We start from the raw sequence: 16,120 nt of genomic DNA, 5'->3' as shown, positions 1-16,120 counted from the left end.
AGACAACCTGCTCCACCTGCCAAATTTGGTTTAGTTTTTAAAAACCATCATGATATACATGTTAAATTATACAATATGAGCTTTAACTGTGCCACATTGTTAAAATATTTTTGCTCTTTTTGTGGGAAACCTTTAGTTACCACCTGCCACACGACAGTTCCAACGAGGCATCCACATTAAACTACAAAATATGTTGATTGTAACTGCCCTCCTTTTCTTGTGATTAATTATTTATTGTAATTTTTACACCGTAGCCAAACACAATAGGTACAACATAATACGTGTAAGTGTTTTTTGACACCACAGAGGATAAGCTTTCACCGTCATGGTTAAAAGAAACCACCGTTGACTGATAGTGGACAGGATAGTGTTCAACCATAACATGCTTTGTTTTGGTTAATGACAATCTAAAAAAATACCTTGTTCAAATCTTTGTTTATCTACATTTGGTTATAGAAACTGTCATCACCAGAAAAACAACAGTATTGGTCACTAGTTAATAATACTACGTTTGCATGTTTACGTTTTTGTGACAAGAACTGTTGTGGCATTGTGAATGATGACTGTTTGTTGGTAGCAAGAACAAAAGCATTAGGATGTCATTTTACTGCTGCAAAATTCACTGAAAGAGAACAAATTTAGCAGCATCTGTCCTGTTTAAATCTGCAAATTTAGAGGTAAGGGACGTACAAAAGTGGCTGCAATAATACTGTGCGTTCATTGGCACTGGAAAATCATTTTTACCAGTGAAAACATCATCAGTCACTTCAAGTGGGGATCAGAAGTGGGAAACTGGGGCTAGATTTATCTAACAGTTTTCCAGTTGGTGACTCGTACAGACAGATTCAAGGCCGACGATCGTTCAACTGTGTTGAATGGTTAGAAACTTGTCTTAAATATAGCATTGATTTAGGTTGTAGTCATGTATTGGTTTTAACAGAGTAACTTAAATTAGTTATGAAGGTTGGGTGTTATTGCCAGCAACAAGTAAACCAATTCAAGTCAAGTAGGCCTATATTTTGAGCTCTTGTACAAACTGTAGTGAGAAAAGTAAGATGTAATTGAAAAGCTTTGGGGTGTCCTTTTGTTATTGTGGCCTCCTTTTTTCCCCACACCTGATGCTCTAGGCTAAGCCCAACAGTTGGTAGCAGTAATGCAACAAGTTGTTATGCCAAACACCAATATAACAGAAGAAGAACACGCAACCCGACGATGTGAACGCTTGCAGTCGGAAAAACAACGTAATCACGGGGGCGGTTCCTGATATTCCGAGGTGTCATGAAAGAACTTTATCTTCTGCCCCATAGATGTTTATCTCTACCTACTGAAGACTAAACTTGTCCACCAGTGAATCGCTGTTTTTTCATTTACATGAAGTAAAACATTTTCAACCTTTGACCATTCTCTTATGTTTTTGTCGCTCGTCAGTCCTCTACATGTAAATCGACTTCTATTCTCTATTCTCGTTACTTAGAAAGCAAATAGGGACGAACTTTGCTTCAGTTGGGGTAGATTGTAATTTTTGCATGACAAATAACTTGATTAACTGATACCAAATGTTGCTAATTAGCTTTTCACCTCTGCTGGCTGACTAACTAATACTGCAGTGAGAATATTACAACAACAAAAAAAGTTTTCTGTCTAATTTATAACTCATTGAAAATGAATAAAGCAAATATGCTGACTTTAAACATTGATATGTATTTCCCCAATCAAACATATTCCTAGAGTTCCTTGCTTTCACACACACACACACACACACACACACACACACACACCCCTCCCCCACACACACACACAGACGTTACACAGCAGCTGTCAGCAATGCCTTATGGGTCAAAAGCCGGATGGTGTAATGGAGGGCAGTGGGAGGACCAGAGCTTGTGTTTGAGTGCCTGAATAAACAATGACGAGGTTGTCTGGAGTTTAGGGTGTCTGTGACTGAGAATTAATAGGGGTCTCCGGGTCCACCTTTCAGATGGAGACTGGACGTCATGCGTGGGAAATACAGGATCACAGTCGACTTTTGATGTAACATTTTATTTGTTTGTTGTTATGTGTAGAAATCCTGGATGCTTACAAGTGGACAAGAGTTACACCTTGTCAGATTGTGTAATGTTATCTTTAGCCAGACACAGCTGGAGATGAAAGCCAGCTGTGTAAAGGCATGCTGGGAAGCAGAGTGGGTTGCTGCTCAAAGACAGCCTGTACCAAATGGATGACATGATCGTGTTTATTTGCACGGTTGTACAGAACATTCCCCAATCTACGCAACATTTTAGGGGATGGTGTAAGTGCTGATAAGAGGGACGTCATGCCGGGACGGCTGCTCGGGCCACCTGTACAGTGAAGAACTAGGCTAGCCATATACGGCTGAATGTTGTGAGTCTGTAGAACACCTCTGAGCACACATCAGCTCTGCAGAAGGAATTTGTTTACTGACCACTACAGTGATGACAGTAATGTCCTCTAAGTAGAGCTGTAAATAATCACATCTGCTCCAGTTCCTCAGCTTCAATAAGAGTTTTTAACTAACTGCTGACGTGTGGATTTGTGCCGGCACGGTATTTCAAATTTAAGTCGTCAGCGGGTTTTTGAAATTTAAATGTCATTCAACCCCGGTGTATAATCTATCAAAAACTCCTTCTAAATGTGTGTGTTTTATTATTGAATAGGTGTTTTGGTTCTCAAATCTGTTTAACAGCAGTGCTTTTTCTAAAGGTCATAATTTCCTCTTTCATCCTGCTTACTTTTACACTTTTTTGTTTGATTTCCCCCCCTTAAAGCTCTTCAAACAGTGTCCTCACAGTATGTAACGGCCATAATCCAGATGAGAGAAGCTCTGAGTTAATCAAAATGTCTGAGTCACCTTCAGTTACGCACTTACAGCAACAAGCTTTACAAGCAGCCGCAGATGCTTTTTAATAACCAAAAGCACAGAAAACAATGTCATCATAATTTGTTATACTGTATGCTAGATTATTTGTGGTCAATATGTTATAGAGTTAATGTAAATATTATACCTTTTTATCAGTTTATTCCAGCTCCTAACTGAAGCTCTATGATATTCACTAAGTGACACATATTCAAACCCAAGAGAGAGAGAGAGAGAGAGAGAGAGAGATGGAGAGAGATAGAGAGAGAGAGGTTTGCAATGGCTGCACCAATCAATCAAATGAAAGTCCTTTGGATAAATTGCTCATCATTTATACAAATTCCCCCATAATTCTAAAATATTTTAGATTCGGACAAATTTTGAATACATTTAATTTGGGTTGATAAAATGTTTAAGTGCACAACATAAGTTTTCAATTGGTTAAAAGCAGTTGAATAAAAGATACGTTTACACTTAATTGTTAAAAAGATAACTTATATCAGTCAAAAAGCTTTTAAAAAAAGACAAAACCTTTATAAATGCATAACAGCAAATACGCGCCCAAAGGAATCAAAACATGAGATGCTATCTGTTCGTTATACTTGTGCAAGTACGCAAATAAAACTGTATCCACTCAGCTACTGTTTACACCTCTGGAGTGAGATCTGGAGTGAAACCCTGACACACACACACACACACACACACACACACATTGATGAGTGTATTATACCGCGTGGCACTGGCTGGTCTCCAGGGTGCAGAGATGTCTGAGGACATTATCAGTCACCACTGCACCCCAGAGAGCAACGCTGCCCCCAGCATTTCAGTTACCAAATCCACATCCTGAAGTATCCTCCCCAGAGACTCTGTGAAAACTTTTTGTTAGATGTATGTGGATATAACATGCCATGTTTCATTGCATAATTTGTGACCCTGGCCCCACTGGTGGGCACATACAGTATTTGTATTTCATGTTTTATTTTTGGCATTTAAAATCACACCTGTGAGGTTTTTTGCTTGCATGTTGCCTCTTTTTTAACTCACAGATGAATTTCAACAGCTTCTTCATTCTTTTACAAATTCCTAATAAATTAGCCTGTGATAAATGCCCCATCTCTTTCGCAATCCTTCCCATTAGCTGAGGTGATGTGCTTGATGAATAGGTGCGCCTCATCTTGTTGGCAAGAACAAATGGTGCCTTGTAATCAATGAAAATTGAATTGAGTGACAGAGTACCGGAGCCCCGACAGGCACATTATGCCATTCTTTGATGTATTTCCAAAGCCTGTATTATCCCTGCCTAATTAATCAGTATAATGAGGACTTTGGAGTAGTGGGGGATGTATTTTAGAGGCGGATACTGTGAGAAACGAGCTGTATGCACTGAGCTGTCATCTTTGGAGACAAACTAGAACTCCCAGGACCGAAAGGTGAAACAACATCCAGCATCAGTATTATTTGCTTTGCTACAGGTGAGCAGTGTTGGAAGACAATTTTTAATTAGAAAATCTGAGTGAGGGTTTATATGGCACAGCACTGAACAAAGCTTTATGCCCCTCTGCTAAAATGAACAAGAGAATTCAAAATTGTAAAATGATTTAGACAGTATAAAATGTGTTCAAGACTTGAAATTAAATCATATTGTTATATCATTATATTATTAAATTATATTGGTAGTGTTTAAGAATGGCAAAGGATATAATAAGGGAATATTTATACTCTTTGTGAAATGATTTCTTTGAAACATTTAAATGAGCCTGTTGCTAGAGGCTTGAAATGATTGGCTGTAAATTATGATTATGTAATGAGAGGCAGCCGCAAGGTGAGAATGAGAGTTTAGATTGTGGTGCACCTGTGTTTTGTTGACGTTTACAAGCCTCTGCTGCTTGTTAGTTTTGCCTAATACGTTTTCTAAAAGCTCTTATTGCCCTTTCAATGTTAGGCAATTTCCATATTTTCTTTCACATGAACATTATAGAAATAAGCTTATAAGACACTCAGCCCCAGGTTGCGGTAAAGACTTTGATTCTCCTTTTTATATGTTGCAACAATCCTTATAAATTGAGAAACTGAGCTAATTTTAGAAGGAATTACTGTTTCCTTAGGAAAAACCTGAAGGCCTGTAATTTCCCAGATGTGTCCTCTGTGTTTCTCCCTGTCTTTCCATGATATGTGTGACAATAGTTGCAGCCAAACCTGCTTAGTATTAATGCCTCAGCTTCAGACAATGCAAGAGTGTGCGATTCTTTAGATGTCATTCGCACCCCAGTTTTTTCACCTTTTAAATCTTTGAGGCTGCACTTTTTTCCTCTCCCAGTGGCAATGACTGTAATCCATGTAAACAGAGCGCGTGGCTGCTGGCTTTATGCTCCGTACCAGGACAACCCGCATAGACATCCTGTCTCATGATAACTTTGTCACTGCTGTGGGGGAGCGGGTGAGCACAGAGGAGGGTGATCTTGTCATGCGGACCTCTCCACTCTCTCACACACGGCGAGACTGCTGGCCTTGTCGCCTCCAGCTCCTGCGTCTGCTTTTGACGAGCACCGCTGTCACTCCGGTCGTCTCTGTGTCTCTATACACTGCGCGCTGCTGTTGACAGCTCCTAACAGGCCTGCAGCTCAGCCTCTGTGTTCACCTGGACACACTGTCCTGCTCTTTGATGAATGGTCAATGTGTGGACATACATTATTTACTCATAGACACAGAGTAACTTTTCAATTAGGAAAATTTGGAAATAACACTTTTCTTCTCTTTTAAAATGTATTTTTAGTAAATAAAACTGACTCATGTTCCATTTTAAGGTAGCTAGGGTTAACCAATGTTGGTGACCAATGTTTAGTCTCGCATTGCCAAACCTTCCTACACAGCGCTGAGAAGAAGGGTCTGGCTAGTCCAGACAGCATTTCAAGATGGGAGAAAAACAGGCTCAGGTTTGTTGGCATTTCTTTAGACCAATCACAATCCTAATGGCTAGTTTGTCAGGGCGTTCATGAAGGTTGACGTTAGCGTCTCTGTGTTGCCAGATCTCGCGAGAGTTTGGTCCTGAGACAGAAACAGGTCTCAAACAAAGTTCATTTTCTTCTGATGTGTCCGTCAGAAACATTTTAATGTAAGAATGTTCTGGAGATATGTGGTTTGTGAGAAATTGGTCAAATATCTACTTTGGTGACTTTAGGGCTCCTTTAGTCTCCTAAAGAGGCGTGGCAGTGGCGGAGCCCATGTCTCAGTTCTAAACCGTGTCTGATAACGTTATATCGTGTTCCTGGGGGCTCCAATTGAATGTTTTTTGACCCAGAAATAATTCAAATTGTTGCTATGATCCAACAAAACAGCGTTGGCCAAATCCGCAGGGAGCCATTGGCAAAGAACCTACGGCCCATTTATTTTACTCTCCGCCAAGGCAAACCATGTACTTTGTACACATTTTAAGTTTGTTTCTGATCACATGTTTTGATAAGTTGCCTGATGGGAGAAGCAAAAGACAGAAAACAAATGAAGACCTTGAAAATGTGTTTTTACATTACACAGTATTTCCATTGGATTCAGCCACAGGTATTTTCAGAACTTGTGCAAGGTTGAAGTAAATGCAATTTATATGATTATAATATTTTCTGATGTATAGCTTGGAGGGAGTGCCTTGGAAGTTATAATTCAAATTTTCTTCATAGAGTTCTGATTTTAATATATATTCATGATGGATCAATGGAATACATTAATATCCACAGACCTGAGCTGAAGTGTGGGGAAGCAGACTGTCCATGACTTATGCATTTCTGTAGCAGTATATGTTGGAGAAGTCATCAATTATATTAAACGCCAAAAGAACTGGATTCATGTGGTTGTATTGCTATATGTTGTAAGAGTTTAACATATTTCAAAGGACAGCAGTAATTCACATAAATGGGTACTCGGCAGTTGCAGCAGGGGGATGTGAAAAGATAATAATTAGGAAAATAGTAATTACAATAGATAGCTAAAACTGTTGAATAAGCCGTTGACAAAGCTAAAACTAATGGAATAAAAAGTGTTAGCTAAAGTAATGGCCAAATGGTTAGTAAAAGTAATACAAATTATTCAAATTATCAGGTTTTGCCTCTCCATAAAGGTAAAAATACCCGACCAATCTGACCTAACTTTTGAGAGTTCAATTGTATGAGAAAACAGTTGCATTATTTTAACATAATTGTGTAAAATATAATTTAGTTTAAAATCTGTTTAAATGAACAAATAAGGAACACGTCATCTTTAAGGTCATCAATTGGCCAGAGAACAAGAGGTAAAATAGACCACAAGAGGTCAATACCTATTCAGAGTAAAGTACTGGTCAGTCATCTCTGTGTCATCACAAAATTGGAGAAATGTCCTTGAAAGGATGAGATTAGAAAAAAGCTAAATGTCTCTTCGCTCGGTGAGCAGGTTAGATTTTTCCTTCCATGAGGAGATACATCAAATGTAATGGCTCTCATTTTGGCGGCCCAACTGGGAAAGCTTTAAACAGATTTGGCACCAGACAGACGGATGGCTCAACTGCACGGATCAGTGTGACAATAAAACCAGAGCCAAAAGAATTAAATCAAACCCAAGAGTAATTACATTCAAACTGTTGGTCAACCTTTTCTATTTGCTGATCCCATTGTTATCAGAGCCATCATCTCTCAGTTCCAACAGGTCCACATGTGTGGAATATATCTTAGCAGGTAATGATGTTGCATGCAAGGGCGCCGTATCCTGTGGGACAAAAGGAGTGAGAGGATTACGTTATGAGACAAAAAGGTTGGCACTTAACCTGAAATGGAGGTAAACCTGAAAAGGGATCCATCCTGAAATTTGCCGGCTCCACAGTGTGAGTGCATACAAAATTACTCAGAGTCAGTATGAGTTCAAGCGGCCATTCCAGTCACTGACTATACGACGATATGTCTATCTAGATAATGGTTTATTAGCCATTCTCTGTTTCATGGCAAATAAATTACTGAAAGGCTCCTTCTTTAAACTTTGACATGACACGTTCTGTGCAATGGAGTTGCTTAATTAACTCTGAGCTTTGTGGGCCCATTTGTATTCTTGTTTTTTGGGCTGTTTCCCGAAGACTCAGTAAAGCACACACAAACCACACTGCTAACTTATTTTATTTTGCTGTAGGGCTCTGATAATCCAAAGATTCCAAAAACTGCAGGACAAAGAGGGATTTTACAAAATTAAAGGACTTATTATTTACAATGCACCCTGAGCTGTCCTGTTTATTTGATCTGTAAAATGTAAGGACCAATTAGGTGCAAATCTACTCATTAGCTGAAGTTACTCTGCAGAGACCAATTGTTAATGAATTATACAGGCTCTCTCTCCCATACACATCAATACATGTCCCTTCCCACTACACTGCTGTGCATTCTCATTTTCAATTGCATTCTGCTGCTGTGAAATAAAGAGTCTTTAAATTAATTTTAAAAAGTGCTAATCAAAGAACACAAATCATTTATATTGGTCTACTCTGGGTTTGACCATCTTTCCCAGCCTCCAGCCTTCTTATCTCAGACCTCTGTCCTCTGCACTGTAGATTTAATTAGTTCTGCCCTAGTAACCCTGCTCCTTTCTCCTTCTTTCCATCAGGATATGGCCATGCAGCCCCCAGCACAGATGGAGGGAAGGTGTTCTGCATGCTTTATGCCCTCCTGGGCATCCCGCTCACCTTGGTCATGTTCCAGAGCGTGGGTGAGCGGATCAACACATTTGTCAGGTACCTGCTCCACCGCCTGAAGAGGTGCCTTGGCATGAGGCGCACTGAGGTCTCCATGGTCAACATGGTGATCATCGGCTTCATATCCTGCATGAGCACACTGTGCTTGGGAGCGTTGGCCTTCTCCCACTTTGAGGGATGGAGCTTCTTTCATGCTTACTACTACTGCTTCATCACGCTCACCACCATCGGCTTCGGGGACTATGTAGCGCTGCAAAATGAGCACGCTTTGCAGAACAAGCCGGAGTATGTAGTATTTAGCTTCATCTACATCCTGACTGGCCTGGCTGTGATTGGAGCCTTCCTCAACTTGGCAGTGCTGCGGTTCATGACCATGAACGCCGAGGACGAGAAGAGAGACGCTGAGCAGAGGGCTCTGCTCTCTCATAATGGTCAGGCGGGTGGACACATTCACTGTTCAGTAGACCAGGCCTCTTCCTCATCCACACCATCTGTGTGCGGCGGAGGAAGCGCAGTTGAAGGTGGTGGAGGTGGGTCGGGGAGCCGGGGTCTACGTAATGTTTACGCCGAAGTGCTACACTTCCAATCAATGTGCTCTTGCCTTTGGTACAAGAGTAGAGAGAAGCTGCAATACTCCATACCCATGATCATCCCACGTGACCTCTCCACTTCAGACACCTACATGGAGCATGGAGAGGCTTTTTCCAACACCCTGCACTCAAACGGCTGCGTGTGCAGCATGCAACGCCACTCGGGCATCAGCTCAGTTTCCACTGGTCTTCACAGCATTAACACCTACAGAAGACTTAAGAAACGCAGAAGCTCCATCTAAACCTGGAGTACTTCATGCTTTAAAGTCAAGTCCCACAAGAGTGCCCTTCTACTGTGGTTCTAGATTATCTGAGGACATCAGGGGAGCACAACTCCAGCCCTAAAGAGACGCAGTACTCCTGATGTGTGCCTCTTTCTGGCAAGAGCCTGCTGCTGTCTCCAGACTTATGTATTTAACTTCCATTAGCTTAGCACAAACCATGTTACATTACATTACAGCACAAACCATTTTACATAACATAACATTACATTACATGTCATTTAGTTGACGCTTTTATCCAAAGCGACTTACAATTGCTCTGGAACAACTAGGGGTTAAGTGTCTTGCTCAGGGACACATTGGTTGATGTATGTCAGTGGGAATCAAACCCAGGTCTCCCACACCAAAGGCACCACTGCGCCATCACCACCCTATGTAGGACTAACATAGTAACTGATGTCACTGAGAGATAATGCAAATGGTTGTTTGAGAAGCATTCATTACACAAACTCTGAGACTGTTGCTGTTAGAAGACAAGTGGAAAACACACGTGTGCGGCTCTCTCTACACTTCTGAATTACAATATTAAATGTCATAATATTGAATTCAGTATTTTCTTTGTTCATAAGACAGAATTTAATGTTCTAATATATATAAAAGGGACAAAGTACACTGTGAGACATGTTTTTAAGAGGGATTGTATATAATGCCCCACTAAGAAATATTTTATTGAATAATCCACATTTTCCAAAAAGACTCTTAATCTTTGGTTCTAAGAATTATGCTCAATGCAGTGAAATTGAAAGGTGTACAGTATATATTTGGACACTTCACATGTAGGTGTTGAGGGTTGAGGGAAAGCTTATTTTTATAGTGAAAGATTTAAAAAACAAAAACAAATTCTCAGTGTCTTCTCATGTGTGTCTGTAACTAAAGTGCAGGTTCAAGCCAAATTTTCTGGTCTGTTTCATCTTTTTTTTACTCCCGTGAGAAAACTCATATTGACGGCATTTAATAAATGATTGGTAAAGAATGATCGAGCAGGTTCGGCTTAAATGTCTTGGTGAAGGACACTTGTAGCTGTTGTGGAGGTCAAACCTGTGACAGTGTCTCTAACCACTAGGCCTCCCTGCCCAACTTTTCAGACCTCCTAACTATGAATTTATTTTTCATAGTTTCTTCCTGTGCATCAAACAATGTTATGTGCTTGTTGCTCAGCATATCTTTTCTTATAGAACAACTATATTCTGATAGTTTAACTTGGAGTATGTAAGCTCACTTTGTGCATAGTAGAGTCATATCTTATTCACCACCGCACCTTTATGGCATTAAGGTACTGTTATGTAAGTGATTTGCCCTCGTTAAGTGTTTCTTGTGTTATCAGTCTGAGATGTTTGACTCAAAACTCTGTTATTAATGGTATATGTAATAGCAGTACACCTCACTTATAAAAGACCTCAGAGTTTGCACCTCATTCACTTAGGGGGTCTTTGCTCCAGCCCTACCTAAACACACTTGATTCAACTAACTAAGGTCTTTATGCAGTGTTCATTTTTGTTCTCATTTTAGTCCTTTTCTTACCTAGTCATTGTTTTAATTTGAATTTTTTGTAGTTTTACGTTACAGTGTCTCATTATTTATCACAATACTTCCGATCACATTTTCATGTTTTTTTTCCCGACTGGAACATTCTTTGAAAATATACTGTATATAACTGTGAGAAGCCACCAAAATTGAATGATTGACTTGCACATACACATATACTGGTACAAACACTTGCACAGACATTATACATGACATTATGAATACTCAAACAAGCACATACATACAGCACATACTCACACTCATAAAGCCTTATGCTCATTCCCTTGTTACGCAGGCATGAACTCATGAGAGTATGCATGTAAGTGCAAGTCAAAAATTCTATTTTGGCTTAGGCGGCTTCTTATATTTGAACATTGTTCGGCATCTCTCATGCATTGTTAGAGGTACTGCAGTTGGCTCTGTGTGTGGCTTCACATTTACAGTATGTTTTTTTCTTCATTCATAATAAAATATGATTTCATTAACAAACATTCATTCATTTATTTATTTGCGTGTCAACTGGTCTAAATATGATGTTATAATTGTTGAAATATACATATATTTCCGTTAGTCAGTTATTTGAAATTGTAGTGTTAATTCTTCATTAAGGCATACTGTAATGTTGGTGTATAACACATTCACTTTGTTGAGAAGTTTCTACTGTATTAAGCGTTCAAATGAGCCAAGATTGGTTGAAAACTTTGTGAAAAATAAGACACCAAAATAATTCAGCAGACATTTTGCACTCATTTTAATACTCGATAATTATACGTGTTGAAATAATTTCTAATTCTGTCTTCTGTTAAAAAAAATAACTTCAAGAGATATTTTGCAGATGAATCCATGTCTGTGTCATAGCGGTGTGGGCAGTTTGTTCAGATGAATGGTGTGTGGGTTCCCTTTGTGGTGCCGGACTGCATGACACAAAACTGGATTTAAATCAACAAAATATATCTTTAATTATTGATTGCACAATAGCTGTTAATCTTGTTTCAACTTTTTCCAGTATTTTTTTACAAACACAAACTGTTGGCATCAGAATAATTCGATGTTATCGAGATGCTATAATCACAAAGAGTTCTACACAAAGTGGCCATAATGGCGTTAATTAGTGAATTTACAGTGTGTGCTCTCATATGCTGGTGATATATGTTTTTTTAGTCATGTTAACATCCAACGTATCCTCATACAACAGTTCTGATATCTTACAAAGTATGTCAGATCTTACAATATGCACAATAGTACGTGTGTTATCCTGCCAATGTCCATCAAGACGAGCAATCAGTGCACAATCACCTGCACTGCAGAACCTGTTTAGTAATAAAAGTACTCGGTGAGGTTTAGGTAAAGATAGTGGTTTAGTTAGAAAAAAAGTATGTTTGTTACATAACTTATCTGCGTGGTTTATGGTGGTTTTATAACTTAGGTAACAAAAATAAAAATGAAGGTCGACTTTTGCTTTCACACAGGACACAAACAGCGGTCTCCACTGTGAAAGTTCTGTGTTTGTTTGTTTGAACCATCCATCCACCTCAACCACGTCCCTAGCAGACTTTGTCGCTCTTTGTAGTACTTTAGCGCTCCACGTCCTGGCTCACAATTACTGTACGTTGGTTACATGCGAATTACATACATGTACAAACATTGAATGAGAACATGATGTCCTAATTTCAGAAATTTAAATAAGACCTTATCCTGATTTGGAGAAACCTTCATGTTCTACCTTGTAGTACTCCAAAAGAAACCAGGATACTGTGGCATCTAAACACTGTATTCAGGTCTCTGACCAGAATACTTGAGATAGTGAAAAATATCAGACACACCTGCAAACAATTGACCATGAACCTGTACACAGGGTACATGTGTTTACATGTATACATGGATGGTGTTAAAACATTGAGAGTGCAGTTCTCGAGAAAAGGATGTTCCATATTATACAAAGTCAACAGAACTTTAGACGTGTCTAGTTCTCCTCTGGCTTTAGCTATGAAGAGACTCATTCCCTTGTTTGTACACATGCATACACAGTCTTGAACGTCACATCTAGAAGTCAGTCAAGGTTAGACCATTACTGTATTGTACCTGATACTGAATGCAGCCAATACTGTAAGCGTTCCAGTGGTTCAGTAATAGCATACAATATTACAGACAGCTGATTGCACTGTATGTATGTCATTCACCATGTAACCATTTACAGATTGCAGATGAAATGAGCACATGTACCACCAGGGAATTAATATTGGACAAATAGAGATGCTTTCAGCAACCACAAGTACAACCAATGTTCATTTGTCTGTAAATAGGAGCTCTGTGGAATTCAAAACAGGAGAAAACAATGATTCACAGAGAAATCCATCTTGGTAAATGAAGGTAAACAAACACCTAACATTTAGACTGGCCTGTTTGGACACTATTGCAGCAAATCTCCGGTGACTGTGTCACCACTGCTTTCATCATGACTAACTTTTCAGTGTGGCCTTTATTACATAACCAAAGCTAGGGCAACATGACTAAGTTTGCTTACCCCTGTTTTTTTTACAACTGTCACATTTGCACCTTTATACCGTAGCTGCAAACCATAAAAACTTCCTGTCCACCACAAAGGAGAAATGATTAGCTGAGATCTTGATGTCCTTCGTCTGTTGCCCTGCGAGGCCAGACATACAAACACAGTGTTCTTCTACAGCTCATATCTTTACATCACCTGATTTCTTTCACACGGATTTATATGATATCCACAAACAATAATAACAATATAAATGTTTGAAATTTCGAGAGTGCTTGATTAGTTTTGTTCATGTCTTGCAGGACAAAGTGTTCTTGTGTATTCTCATCAGCAATGTCATGCATCAGAGTTTCAATTACCATTATCATTCAGATGAACAATTGTATATCCCAGTTTCATCAGACAGCCCCAATAAAATATTGTTACATGTTCTGTTCTGCACATATTCTGACTCAAAATGGGAGCATATGACCAAAGAACACACTCTTGCTGCATGCTCTGAACCATGCCCTGAACCGGAATCTGAGTCCTGATAATCTGCACATCTGTGATCCAGATGTAAACAAGTACTGTAATTTATGCCCCCCTAGTGCTGTAAATCATTTAATTTTTTAATTATTTTATGAGGCATCATAAGCAGGTCTGTGTCCCCTAGTATAACCATATCATAGTTTTTAAGCCACCAAATAATCATAATAATACAAGTCTAGTTGAGAAACTGGCAGATTATTTTTTTTAGCCTAAAAACAGGCAACTTTACCAACATTAACTCAAAACATTATAATAATATAATATAATATAACTGAATCTACTTCTTCTTTACCAAATTCTCTGAAACCACACTGAGAACATCCTGTCCTCTGTAGATACAGCCATGTGTGGTTTTGTCATTTCATGTAATCTCTGATGCATGTAGTATTTTGGTTATGCACTGTCTATCCAAGTGTTACAATGCCATCCAAACACATTGTCAGTCTTGTTTAAAAAGCCATTGATGAGTTGTGTAATCTCAGCAAACTACAGACAAAGCATGGATCTATGAGTTTAAGACACAAATGGCATCTGACATGCTGCAGTTCTTTTTGCTTGGACGGTCAAGCATTACAAAATGAACTGAAGAATAAATCAATCTGAAGTGATGCTTATGTTTAATAATTTTGCTGCATTTTTAACTTTATGACATTAATGACAAATGAATAATAAATAATAATAAATTGCAAGACATATGTAGCCTAAATCTTTGTCTTCTTATAAAAGACTTTTCATTATTTAAGACAGATAAAATGAAAGATTCTTTAGAGGTCACACATGAGGGGAAAAATAATATGCAAGGCCACATGTAGACTGAATGTTCTCCTGTGTAATTATAATGCATCCTGGGTTGTGTAGTTCCAGTATATCAAGCACTCTCTGCTACAGCATGGCTGCTAATCACAAATACAAAGCCATTTCTACCACCAAGAAACCACATGGAAAGGGTCATCTTTAATTTGTTCATCTCTCATTTTATTTGTATTTTTTTCTACCAAATTTGTAAAAACATAACCACTTCATCCTTCATTTCATTCAAGCTTTTTCTCACATGGTTTTGTCCCTTAAGATTGGCAACTTGTAGAATGCTCTGTCATTATTCCGCAGAATAATCTCTGGGTGAGTCCTTTTCAGAGGGAGCAGAGCATATTCACAGGAAAGAATGAAAGTGGAGAGGATTACAATGTTTGTTTAGTGGGTGATGGGTTTCTTATCTTTCCAGAGCCTCCACCTCTGAATGTCCAGGATTCAGATCCGCTCACACCTCATTCCCATTGCATTGCATCAAGCCAAGTCAATTTTCACAGGAAACTGAAATTACTGCCAGGGCCTTGAATTCACGAGTGGAGCACACCATGAATGGCCTGCTCCACTCTCTGTTGTAAATCACATAATGAGGAAATGTCTTTTTTGTGCCAAAAAACATCTCTTCTGAAGAAAGAAAGATGGTGTGTATTACTAACTGGCATGTCAGAATTACTCTTTCCTGTCGTTAGTTGCTTTCTTGAGATTGACAGCAAAGTAACACTAAAATGTCACAGTAATCGTTGCTGCTCATAAGAGAAAAACCCAAGAAGATGAAGCCATCAAACAGACACGTCACACATCAATCCCACTCTGTAAAATGGGAATTTGTCTCACTCGGTGTCCTTCTGGCTTCTGGAAGGAAAGTGTTATGTTTTAATAAAAAAGTGATTCTCTTTATTGTACTTTTTCTTCTTACAAGTCTTCTCTGTCTCACTTAAACGTTGCAGCATTTATAAGATGTTGCACGAACCACTTCAAAAGTAGAGGGATGTAACACACTATTAAAGTAGTCAACGCCTGTAGAGCTTTGTCTCATTGAAACGGAGCTCAGCGTAAATTCTTTCAGAAAGACTTCAAATGACTTCAATCACTGCACTCCATTCCTAAAACAAGTCAGCTGTTTAGAGGCGTTTACTTTTCAGTTAAACCAATCAGAATTGGCCATGAATTTTACAAGCCAATCACAGCGATACAACTCTGCTTTAAATCTGTTTCTCTCCCTGCTGCTGTCTGCTGTCAACGTGCAACCCTCCTCCTCCCCTTCCACCTCCGGTCACTGTCAACTGCGACTCCCTGGGTCTTCCT

At 39.1% G+C, this 16,120-nt stretch overlaps 1 protein-coding gene across 1 annotated transcript in view; it reads left to right on the top strand.

The window, feature by feature from the left end:
- kcnk3a (potassium channel, subfamily K, member 3a) overlaps positions 1–10,340 on the top strand; it is a 34,524-nt gene extending 24,184 nt beyond the window's left edge. Inside the window, exon 2 of the mRNA XM_034900939.1 lies at positions 8,489–10,340. Coding sequence (XP_034756830.1) covers positions 8,489–9,408 — 920 coding nt within the window. The 3' untranslated portion in view covers positions 9,409–10,340. The remainder of the gene's footprint in view (positions 1–8,488) is intronic.
- Positions 10,341–16,120: the final 5,780 nt, after the last annotated feature.

The sequence above is a fragment of the Etheostoma cragini genome, chromosome 18 (assembly GCF_013103735.1).
Source record: "Etheostoma cragini isolate CJK2018 chromosome 18, CSU_Ecrag_1.0, whole genome shotgun sequence".
In the NCBI taxonomy this organism is placed as follows: Eukaryota; Metazoa; Chordata; class Actinopteri; order Perciformes; family Percidae; genus Etheostoma; species Etheostoma cragini.
Note: the sequence above shows the minus strand (reverse complement) of the source record. Positions and strands in the feature narration are given on the sequence as shown.